We start from the raw sequence: 12,657 nt of genomic DNA, 5'->3' as shown, positions 1-12,657 counted from the left end.
TTTGAAAAAAAAAAACTCAAAGAGGAAGTTTTGAGAATTTGCTCAGTAAAAATCTAAAGAATCTTTTTTTATAATTTTATTTAGTTATTAGTTCAAAGCTAAGGCAATTACAATATTGCAATGGAAAAGGAACTCTTAAAGGAAAAAAACTTATAAAAAACGAATTTAAAGAAATTTAAAAGAAATAGTTTCTTTTATTGCAACCAAAAATGAAGCAGCATGAAACAATATCTTTGTCATGTTTGAGATTTAAAAAAAATGTTACAATTTATACTTCCTCTAAATGTAAAAACTTAGATCAAATCCTAGAAAGTGGTGGAGGGGAGCATGGAAATTATTGTACATTACATACTTTATGGGGATTGAGTGAGTGAGTGGAGGAGCAATTTAGGATTCTTTATGAAAATAATATTTCTGCGTTAAAAAGTCTCGTTTGTGTGTGTGTATAGCTGTACTTGTCCTGTTTTTTTTTTAATCAATATTGTTTGGGGTTTAGGTATACTTAGCACAAACATTGTTTATAATATTCCAAAATGGATACGAAATTAAAAAAGAAGTGTGTGTATGTGTGTGTGTTTTGTGTTAAAGAGTTTTCCATGTATGTATGTATGATTTATAACTTAGCTTTACCACCATCAACCCTCCCGCTTTATAGAACTGGGTGTCTCTGCCAGACCTTTCACTTTTAGGCGATCAGCTGTCTTTAGGAATGCAGGTAATTGCTCTTGTGATACATTCACCTCACCGGCATACATGAATTCTAGTATAGCTTGCAGATGTATATAGGAAACGTCCTTTAAGATTATGATGGGATGCTTGGAGGGATTTTCCTGCAAATAAATAATAGAAAACATTTTTAATAGTTTTGTGAGGTATGGAGACTTTAGACACTTACCTCTAACAAGGCTTTGAAATACGGACTACAAGCTGATAGTACCATTTTGTGTGCTTTACATGTCTGTCCCTCACAAGCAAGTGTTACCTGGAAAAAAGTAAATAAATTAGGATAAAAAATAATTTAAAAAAAAATCAAAAAAAAAAATACATTTTGCTATAATCATTTAAACCACGATACTCTTCAAAAGGTATATCCTCATTGTTCAACATCATACAGGCCATTTTTAAAAAGAACTTATTGGTCCTCTTGCAAGACACTTTTAAGGAAGATTCTAATTGTATTTAGATCTTCCTCTGGAAAACAACTATTTTGGAAAAAACTTATACTTAGGCCTTCTTTCGAAAGGTCTAGTAAGGAGTATATAAAGGAAGTGCTTCTGGTCTTCCATTCTCGGAAAAAAATAACAGGGCGAAATCGTCGAAAAAAATACATCCAATTCGGTGCACAACAACCGTGAAATCGGTTGAAGGTCAATATGAATTATATATTCCATATTTGGCAGAGGTATTTCAGAGCTGTATCTGAGATCTGGTACCAAATATCATTGTTGTAGGGTGCATATTACGATAGTGTGGGACTTAAACACCAAATCGGATGAATATACGATAGTTTGCCATGAAAAAAGTTCAGATTTAAGACAATTTACATGTGTTAACCTCATTTTACTTTTAAAAATCAAATGGACCAAAGTCGACCTACATATCCCTAAATAGTATTTTGCCATGTTCATACTGGTAAGATTAGCGTTGCCTTTGAAGTCAACGAATTGTATTGCAATTAAAGGTTTATTGCTAATGCCAAAGAAAGTAGCTGCAAAAGAAAATCACTTTTTCATAACAGGGCGATAGATGGTCCTATTTTCTCTTGGAGTGGATCTTCAGCCAAAATCTTGAAACATATAATTACCAAGGCTTTTTTCTATAAATAAAACTCAAACACAATAATTTATGGGAGCTGTAGCTATATCTGAAACGATTCTCAATAAATTTAAGGCACTTGTTTCGAGGCTACTTCCATTCGGGCTGATATTAATAATTTGTTGAAAAATAAACGTGGAATCGGAAAAAGATATATAACCATATCTGAACCGAACTCGATAAAATTTTCCAGAGGTATTTCTGAGCTGTATGCGATATCTGGTACCAAATATCACTGTCTTGGAGTGCATATTACGAATATGAGGGACTTAAACAACAAATCGGGTGAAACATATACAGGCTGAGATGAAAAAACTGCAACCAACTTCAGAATGCTGTCATATCTAAGCCACTCGTCCGACAGCTGTTAAAATTATTCCAGTGACAGCTCGTTATATTGTTTACAAGCATACATAAGTATTTTGGTGAGAATTTTCCAGAAAAAAAATTATTCCGTGATGGAATTCAAGCGTGATAGTGTGATTTCTTTTTATTTGCCTGGAAAACCACAAGTGGCTATCGTTAGAGCACTCCAGCATTTTAATGTGAATAAATCTTTTGTGTCTCGTACCATTGCTCGTTATCGTGATACTAGTAGCGAAGCCCGACGTCAAGGAAGTGGACGGAAGAAAACAGCAACATCAGCAAAAATGCCTCGAAAAGTAAAGAAACGACTTGATCGAAACCCGCACCGCATTGGCCGAAAAATGGCTTGTGAGCTAAACATATCGTAATATTTCATTCGGCAAATATTGAAAAATGAGCTCGGGGTAGAGCCATTTCAATTCCAAAAAGTGCAAGAACTTACGCCGCAACAGAAAGAAAATAGACTCAAAAGAGCTAAGGAGTTGCTTCGCTTGGCTTGGCAAGTGGTGAACTGCCGAATTTGATTTTCTCCGAAGAGAAAACATTTCTTGTCCAGCAGTTTGCAAACAGACAAAATGACCGTGTTTACTTGCCAAAGAGGTTAGCTGAAAATGTGCACCTTCGGTTGGCCACCAGAACTCAAGCGCCGGCCATGATGATGGTGTGGACCGTCATAACAGCCAATGTTCGCTCTCCACTCTCCGCTCGTATAAATCGACCGTGGCATCAGAATAAATGCCGAATATTATCGCGAAAATATTCTGGAAGGTGTATTCAAGGCAAACATTTTGGCCACAGACCTTGGACATTCCAATAGGTCTCAGCACTATCGCATCCAGCACGCGCCACCCAAGAATGGTTACAAAATGAGGTTCCTCGCTTCATTTGCAGCGCACAATTGTCACAAAAATCTCCGGATACCAATCCGGAGTATTTGGGAAAGCAAGGTTGGCACTAAAAAATATCAAAGTGTCGATCACCTTAAGCAAGCGCTTCGTCGGGAATGGGCCAAAATACATTTCATTGGCCATTTGAAGGCCATACCTTCGTGCCACAGGTGACCAATTCGAACAAATCTAAACTTTTTCTAAAATTTGATGCAATTTCCGACATTTTTTACTTTTATTCAATAAAATTAAAAAAAAAAAATGTAAAATTATGGCGCTGGACTTTGTTGCAGTTTTTTTATCTCATCCTGTATATGGCAGCTATAGCAAAATCTGAATCGATTTCCGCCAAATTTGAAGTACTTGCTTACACATATGGCGGAGAATAACATAGAAATCAGATGAAGATATATGGGAACATTTTATAATGTCATGCCTTTCCCATGCGACTAATGAGCTTTTACTTTGGAAGTCCACATAGATTTGTTGTAAAACTTCGTCCATGTTGCCTTTCAAGGCAATAATAAAATTGAGTGATGCATGTTTTACGGAGACTAGTAGGAAATGGCGACAATTGAACATGTGCCCCAGGTTTTCGTCCAGAATACACAGGCTACTTCTCATATAACACACTATCTTAACTAAGTTCTCTTATGCCCGTACAATGACAATACAGGGCTTGTACACTGTATTCAAGGTTAAAGTGGTGGTGCATGAGACACACAGCCGGTCTGATATTAGAAAAACCATTGTAGTCATCCAGAAGAAAATATAAAGAGCTCTGCCTTGGAGATTTTCACAATAACAATTTTCTAGAAAATTTTGAAATCAAATGTTCCCGATTTTGTTAAGATTACTATTTCAATAACTTGGTTTTTTGGTAGTAGTGAAAAACCCTTCCGGTCTGGTATGAGATGGTTAGAGTAGTCATATCTATGAAAATATAAAGAGCTCTGCCATTTTACAGGTTTCCCTAATGGAAATTTTCATTCAAATTGCATATCTCTGGGATTCGAATCTATGAATGAAACGTTCCCGAATTTGTTAAGATTCGTATTTCAATAACTTGGTTTTTTAGTGAAAGTGAAAAACCCAGCCGGTCTGGTATGAGAAGGTTAGAGTAGTTATCTCTATAAAAAAAAATTAAGAGTTCTACTCGTTCGAGGTTTCTCCATTGGAAATTTTCATTCAAATTGCATACCTCTGGGATTCGAATCTATGAATGAAATGTGAAATTAAACGTTCTCGATTTTGTAAAGATTCTTTTTTCAATAACTTGGTTTATTGATGGTAGTGACAAAACCCAGGCGGTCTGGTACGAGATGGTAAAAGTAGTCGTCTCTATAAAATATTAAGAGCTCTGCATTTTTGAGCATCTTTTTATTCAAATTGAATACCTCCGGTATTGGAATCTTCTCTACGAAAATATGAAATGAAATCTCTTCAAATAAAATTGGGTTCCTAGTTGGCAAATACTTACATCTGTAAAACTTTTCTCATCCCTTAGGTGTCGAAACGACGTGACCATATTCGTTTGAAAATCGTTCCATTTTAAAAAGAACTGTTGATCGGACGACATCATTAAAAAGCCGTTTGTGTGAGTTTGGCGCACGCGCTTTTATTGGTGTTTGTTGTTGTTGTTGTTGTGGTAGACGTTTGTCTAAGACGCTTTGCTGGCTTGTTTGTGTGTGTGTGTGTGTGTGTGACTCTATCGTCGGTGGGAGAAAGTGTTATTGACTCTTTCTCTGATCTGCTGGTGCTGCTGCTTTTGGTTGTTGCTGTAATTTTATTCCGCTTGTTTTTCTGGCCGCAAAAAAATATGAAAACTCCAAAAAAACGCAACGCAAAGCAAATGTATGATGGCCCTTTTTCTGTGTCACTTGAAGTAATGCCGCAACAAGCAATCGAAATTAAATGAAAGAAAGACACAAACAAGGTCAAAAGTAGTACTGAACGGTGTTGGTAGCGTGGTGTTGTCAGCAATTTTTTTTTTGTCCAGAAAAGTCTAGTTTCTACGAAAAAGACGTTACAATTTCGTTTTAATAAGATGGAAAAAAAGAAAATTGTTGCGAAGTATATGTGGATCTTTGGTTTTGGCGTTTTGGTCAAACAAATATTAGTCACCAATGGAAATTCTGAAAATAGAAGAGAACAGAGGAATTGATTAGTAAATTTTGTACAAGTACAAAAGTGCAAAAATATAAAAAATACTTTCTAGAGACTTCTTCACAGCAAAGTTTTTCTAAAAGTTCTCAAAAATTTAATTTCGGAATGAGCTCTGTTTATAGAAGCCAAAAGCTAAATAGCCGAGAACCAAATACTCTTTTCTGAAAATGACTAAAATTCCATTTCCAAATAGTTTAAAATTTCACACCAAATCCTACACTAAAAGAAAACCGGAGGGCTCACTAAAATTATCGTTTATGCCACATAAAAATAGGTAAACCTGGGAAAAATAAATAAACAAAGCAGGATGGTGCCTAGCTACTTGCTGCTAATACAGGGTAAGATAAAAAAATGCAACAACGTCAAACGCCATCATTTTTACATTTTTAATTTTATTGAATGCAAGAAAAAAATGTCGGAAATAGCATTAAATTTTAGAATAAGTTTAGATTTGTTCGATTGGCCCTCTTTGGCACGAATTATAGCCTTCAAACGGCCAATGAAACCATCACCCGAATATTGCTCTGCGGTATTTTGACCCATTCCCGGCGAAGCGTTTGCTTGAGGTGATCGATACTTTGGTATTTTTTAGTGCCAACCTTGCTTTCCAAAATACTCCAGACACAATAGTCCAACGGATTGGTATCCGGAGATTTTGGTGGCCAAGGTGCGCTGGAAATGAAGCGAGGAACCTCATTTTGTAACCATTATTGGGTGGCACGTGCTGAGTACGATGGTGCTTAGTCCTGTTCGAATGTCCAAGGTCTGCGGCCAAAATGTTTGCGTGCCCAAGGCTTTAATACACTCTCCAGAATAATTTAGCGATAATATTCGGCATGTATTCTGATACCACGGTCGATTAATACGAGCGGAGAGCGAGAGCTGTTATGGCGGCACACGCCATCACCATTGCCGGCGCTTGAGTTCTGCTGACCAACCGAACGTGCACATTCTCAGCTTACCTCTTTGGCAAGTAAACACGATTATTTTTTTTTTTTTTTTTGTTCACAAACTGCTGGACAACGAATGTTTTCTCATCGGAGAAACCAACTTCGGCAGTTCACCAGTTTCGGCCAAGCGAAGAAACTTTTTAGCTTTTTTGAGTCCATTTTCTTTCCGTTGCGGTGTAAGTTCTTGCACTTTTTGGAATTTCAATGGTTTTGCCCCGAGCTCATTTTTCAATATTTGCCGAATGGAATATTGCGATATGTTCAGCTCACAAGCCATTTTCCGCCACTGCGACGCGGGTTTCGATCAAATCGTTTCTTTAATGTTAGAACCATTTCTGCTGATGTTGCTGTTTTTTTCGTCCACTTCCTTGACGTCGAGCTACGTTACCAGTGTTACGGTAAAGAGTGATTGTACGAGACACAAAAAATTTATGCACATTTAAAGGCTGGAGTGCTCGATGCACTATAGCCACTTGTAGCCAAATATAAAGAAATCACACTAACACGCTCGAATTCCATCACGAATAACTTTTTTTCTGGAAAATTCTCACCAAAATGCTTTTGTACGCTTTTGTAATTTGTAATTTTAACAGCTGTCGGACGAGTGGCTTAGAAATGACAGCAGTCTGAAGTTGGTTGCAGTTTTTTCATCTCACCCTGTATACGATGCCAAAAGCTAATTACCCGTTACTAAGAAAACCAAATTCTATTTTCTGAAAATAAAAAAAATTCCATTTCCAAATAGTTTACAATTTCATACCAAACCCTTTACTAAAAGGAAAACCGGAGGATCACTAAAATATTTGTCTATGCCATACAAATTGGTAAACCTGGGGAAAAATAATTAAACAAAGCAGGATGTTTTCTGAAAGCCTGCCAAGCGAATAAACAAATAAAACCTTTGAAATCGAGTCTAACTACTTGCTGCTAATTGGAATATTTTCCTACTGAATAAAGAAGGAAAGAAAAAAACATCATGATTTTGGAAAATTACTAAGTTTAACAATTAAAAAATGATATTCAATAGCGATTAATTCATATCATATTCCTCCAATTTTAAGTAGGTTTGACTTAGAACACATGACCCTAACCGAATAGTTGTAATCTCAAAAAAGATATAAAGACTTCTTCATTCACATTCATCCATTTATTTCCATACTGAATGAATACCCCTAATATTTATTATGAAAAAAATGAAATGTCATACAAATGCTGCACACACAACAGCAGCATTACGTACGATTCAAAAGAGAAAAAAAGTAACAATAACAACAACAACAAATACGTTAAGCACAACCATAACATGCCTTTCACTTTTCAAGGCAATTTCTGCACAACACACAACAATGTTTTTAAACAGAAAATTTACCTCATGCTATAGAAACAAAAAATTGAGTGTAATTTGTGTTGAATTTACTTCTGTATGAAGAATACACAATCATCATACAAACACACACGCACACACACAAACAAGGCTTCCAACTCATCGTCATCATTATTATCAGTAGCAGTAGTGTTGTTGTTGTTTTTTTTTTTTTTTTTTTGGGGGGGGGGGGGGGTGGTTGCCTTGCAATAAGACTTTTCGCTTTTAGTCTTTTGAGCTAAAGCGAAAAAATTATGGCTCCGCAAAAGCCTTTGTTGGTGGGCACAGTGAGGCCTACAAAAACAAAAGTTGTTAGTTTACAAGAGGTAGGTACATTAGTGCTATTATTTAGAAGTTTGTGACTTTTTGGAAGGGTTATCAATGGCTTCCAAATAAGTAAGAAGGTGGTAATTGGAGTATTAAACAAGTAAAAAAGCTGTAAGTTCGACCGGGCCCAACTTTCAATACCCTCCACCATTTGGCACAAATATGGCAATTTTCAAAAAAATAAAATCCGATAAAAGTCATATTAGGGTCTAAACGGCGACGTGGACCTCGATAGGCAACTTTTGTCATAAGGCATTGCAATATTCAATTCCAAACTTGAAAAAAATCGGTGAATAATGTAGCTATAATTATCAATATTAGGAGGTACTATTATATGCGGGATATACCAAAATGTGCAACTGCACAGACAATTTTTTGTCTTAGGCTGTAATATTCATTACGAACTTCAAATGCCAAATTTGAAACAATTCCGGTGAATAATGTCGCTAAAATCATTAGAATACCGAATATCGGGAGGTACCATTATATGGGGCTATATGAAGACGTGGACCTGCACAGACAATCTCCTGTAATATGCTGCAGTATCCATTACGAACTTCAAGAAGCAAATTTGAAACAATTCCGGTGAATAATGTCGCTAAAATCATCAAAATACCGAATATCCGGAGGTACCGTTATATGGGGGCTATACGAAGACGTGGACCTGCACAGACAATTTTTTTTCTTAGGCTGTAGTATTTATTATGAACCTCAAATACCAAATTTGAAACAATTCCAGTGAAAAATGTCGCTAAAATCATTAGAGTACCGAATATCGGGAGGTACCATTATATGGGGCCATACGAAGACGTAGACCTGCACAGACAATCTCCTGTAATATGCTGCAGTATCCATTACGAACCTCAAGAAGCAAATTTGAAACAATTCCGGTGAATAACGTCACTAAAATCAACAAAGTACCGAATATCGGGAGGTACCGTTATATGGGGGCTATACGAATACATGGACCTACATGGCCCATTTTTAATACAAAAAGTCCTGCAGACATGATATACATTTGAGTAAAATTTTATCAATCTACTTCATTTCGTTCAGAAGCTACCTTCTACCTCTGTTATGATTACGATTTCACAACTAACGCTCTCCGTAACAACAAACAATGGTTCTGGTCCATATTGAAAACAGTTTCAAATGGCTAAAACAAATATAACTCTAATTATTTTGTTTAAATTATTATAGATTCTAATAATATCTCCTCATTGCCTTTGTTTGTTCGTTCCTATTTTTCTGGACTTTATTCCTAATTGTTTCGAAAATGAAGTCAATCTTCTAGGCCCGGAATTGAATTCCAAATTCTAAAAAAATGAATGAAATAATTTTAATTAAATATTAACATTAAAAATTAACCATCATCAGTTTAATCGTAACCTTTCAAATCAACTTTTAAATCTATCGAAACTGTCTTCTCCATTGAACTTTAACATTCTCGGAAAAAAAATTGCCAACATACCAGCCAATCTTTTCTATGCTAGAAAACACACACACACACACAAAGCAATGTTAACGTAAAAGTACACAATCTGCAAACGGCAACCAACTACAGCAGACAGACAGCAAACTTCTTCTCTACTCCTACTAATCTAGAATAAGCAAAAAAACAAAAAAAAATGGAAAATATTTGAAGTTCCCTAGAATATCGTGATGGTTGAATTTCAAATGGAATTTCGAAAAAAAAATACAAATGCTATAGTATGGACAGATAGCAACAAAAATTGTATAATGTGGTAGTTGTTGTTTAGATTGTTTTCGTCATCGCCCTAGTCGTCGTCGTCGTCATCGTCATCATCATCATCACCATCATGGTAAGTAAATGCTCTTGCGGCTCCGATGGCGGCGACTGACGGATTGTAATAATGCTGCTTTTCATTTGGGTTTGTGTGTAAATTCTCTTCTTCACAAAGTCATATGCCTTGTAGGAGTTATAGGTAGTGGAAATGTTTTGTTTGTTTGTTCGGTGGCTATAGATTGTGTGTATGTAGGTTTTTGTGAATGATGTCTTCTAAAATCTTGCAATGGTCGATACAACGACGGCGTAAATAGGATCCTATGTGCAAATTGTTTCAACATTTCTGGTCTACGGAGATGGAACTGCAGTATTTGGTGATTAATGGGTATCTATTGCTTGTTTAAAGTACTTCTGCACGAACAACTAAGAATGTAAAATAGACAACACTTTAAGAAACAGATTTAGATTTTACGATTTTTTGGCCACATCTGTTACCAGTCTCGGAAATTATGTTGATTTTTCCATTTAAAAATATATTTTCTTTGATTTTCACAAATTTTTAACAAATCAAACGCAAAAATTATCTAATACATTTTCTATGGCATAAATCAGCTGTGGACAAAGTTTCCCACCATTTTAACAGTCATCTGTCAAAGTCTTTTCGAAGACATCCAAAAGTAACACTCATTTATAATTTAACACATTTTTAATCTTTGTCCGTCTTATTTCTAAACACAAGTCAACTTATTTACAAAAACAAGAACAATAAATAAAGACAAAATTACCTAGAAACCAAAAGTGAAGTATGATGTGGTGCAGCAAATTCAAAGTGTATGGGGTGTCGCAAGTAAACAAAACACAAAAATGCCAAATGTACTCTCACACACTAATGCACCATCCTTTACAACACAAGAGATGATTTCACAACCAAGGAGAAGAGAACAAAAAAGAGCATAGAAAATAACAATAACAAAAAAAACTACTGAAGAAAAAGAAAAATAAAGACGTGAACCATGGTAGGAAAAACAATACAAAGAAATGCACCTTCATTTTGTTTTTGTACACCATTGAATGCAGAGCCGGTAGAACGTTTTGACGGCGACGAGATATATTTTTAATTTGTTTATCTCAGGCAAATAACTTTCAGCGAAGGGAATCTATCACATAAGTAGCATTTTAGTATTAAAGTAATTTGGGTATCCTTTAGCGAACCTCTACACATAAAGTTTGTCAAAAATATGATTTGAAAAGCATGATTGTTCACTACATTAAAATAGAACAAAATAAAAAGGGACTAAAAGATGAATTCTTCTCACATCTATTACCATTTGAATATTTCCCCAAATGTTGAGAAAAAACTGAATAAGGCGGATAAACTAAACAACGATGCTGCAATAAACCTGGCTAGTTGGTTATTTTCAACAGATTATAGAACTAAACGCCTAAGGAAAGAGAAAGAAAAACAATAACCGTACCATATCAAAAGAAAGAAGAGGGAAGACTGAGTTTGTTATTAAGGAGAAAAACATAACAATGAAAGTTGTGTTGTCTCAAAGGGAAGACAGATGACGACGGCGAACAGAAGAAGACAAAATGCAAGAAAAGACACCACAACAAAAAATGGGGGAAATTAATGTGTCGTGCGGCGTACACAAGAGAATGCCACAATACAAAGAAAGCATGGATTAGACCAGACAGCTCAACACATAAAGGAAATGACATATCAAAAATTGAAAAAGCGTGGGAATGCAACATTGCAAAGAAAGTAATATACAATAAACTAAGTAGTAAATTGATATACTATAAGTAAAGGTTACTCAAGTTATTTTTTTTTTTTTGTTTTTACAAAATGAACTTTGTTAATTTTCCATGTGTAATACTCACAAAGAAATTACTAGATCCTCAAACTAAGGAGACCATACACCCGACAATTTTGTAAACACAAATTACTCTCAAATGCAAAAAAATAATACTGAACACATTAAAATGTATTTCCTGGCATGTTGTGCTATTTGTATTTTATATGAGTTTTCGCTTCTTTTCCATCAAACAACATTGTTTGATATTCCACTACCATATCTCACCTTTCACCTTTTTTCTCTTTCACTGCGCTTTACAACAAATACAACTGAAAACTGTCTGGTAACTCTTGTACGATCTCTCTATTCTCTTTCACACAAATGGACGAACAAATAAAAAACATTTTTTCTGCCGTACGACTCCTATTTACAATAAAAACACACACACACATGCATAAACACAAGCCACTCACTCACTCTTCTTTCTTAAACAACAACAACACAATATGAGCACAAACAACCAAGAAAAATCCATCATCATCACCATAGCCAGCTAACCAACGCTTGATTTCGCAATAACCAAGCATAAAGTCTTCATTTCTACGTATTTAATTTTTCCCTTCATAAGTGTACAATTTATCTCTTCTTACCTTCTTTCGAGGATTGATGAACCCTTTTTTCTTCTTTTGCAATATTTCTCCCTTTCACACAAATTTTCTCCGATTCTTTCTTCTTCGAATTTTCTTCTTTCTTCTCAAACGAAAAAAGACACCAAATTATTTTCACTGTACTTTCTTTACCACGGTTCGTGTATTTATTTGTTGTTTCTTAAATTTCTTGTGTAAATTGATATCCACATTGAATAGAAATTATAATTTATTTATTTCCGATTTATTGATGCTTTCTTTTTTTAAGAGCTCGAATGTTAATGCACTTGCTTTTTTTCCTACCGCTGTCCGAAAGAACTGAGTCGTGCCAGAGAGAACAACAACGTCGTCGATGGGAAACATAACGCCGTCAATAGTTAAAGGAACTGGGAGCACACATCAAATTGGGGTACACATTAGCGGTCATCACTGTGTTTGTCGAAAGTTCACAAAAAAGTGGAACATATTTTGCAAGGAATTTAAACACACACCGAAAAAGCGAATGTGAAATCGATAAAAATTGGGACAGAAACCTTTAAAATATGTAGACCTAAAGATGAATCACTATTGATCTGTTTCAGAAATGCAAG

The 12,657-nt window shown here is 35.3% G+C and overlaps 1 protein-coding gene across 1 annotated transcript; it reads right to left on the bottom strand.

Annotated features, from left to right (window-relative positions):
- Nucleotides 1-411: 411 nt before the first annotated feature.
- LOC101887215 (longitudinals lacking protein-like) lies at nt 412-12,399 on the bottom strand. Its single transcript, XM_005178403.4, has 4 exons — nt 12,071-12,399; nt 4,549-5,203; nt 896-982; nt 412-830 (listed from the first exon to the last, which is right to left on the bottom strand). The coding sequence occupies exons 2-4, from the start codon at nt 4,648-4,650 to the stop codon at nt 636-638; spliced, it is 384 nt and encodes a 127-aa protein (XP_005178460.1). The 5' UTR covers nt 4,651-5,203; nt 12,071-12,399; the 3' UTR covers nt 412-635.
- Between the last annotated feature and the right edge of the window lie 258 nt (nt 12,400-12,657).

The sequence above is a fragment of the Musca domestica genome, unplaced genomic scaffold, assembly GCF_030504385.1.
Source record: "Musca domestica strain aabys unplaced genomic scaffold, Musca_domestica.polishedcontigs.V.1.1 37, whole genome shotgun sequence".
NCBI lineage: Eukaryota > Metazoa > Arthropoda > Insecta > Diptera > Muscidae > Musca > Musca domestica.
The sequence above is the reverse complement of the archived record's forward strand: the minus strand, read 5'-3'. Positions and strand labels throughout refer to the sequence as shown.

What these genes read in the sequence shown, in the direction of transcription:
- LOC101887215 (XM_005178403.4), bottom strand. Translation starts at nt 4,650, where the DNA reads ATGATGTCGTCCGATCAACAGTTCTTTTTAAAATGGAACGATTTTCAA. An exon ending in ATGAGAAAAGTTTTACAGAT is followed by an intron (nt 983 to 4,548) that starts GTAAGTATTTGC and finishes ACTTTTTTCCAG; the next exon opens with GTAACACTTGCTTGTGAGGG. An exon ending in ATTTCAAAGCCTTGTTAGAG is followed by an intron (nt 831 to 895) that starts GTAAGTGTCTAA and finishes ATTTATTTGCAG; the next exon opens with GAAAATCCCTCCAAGCATCC.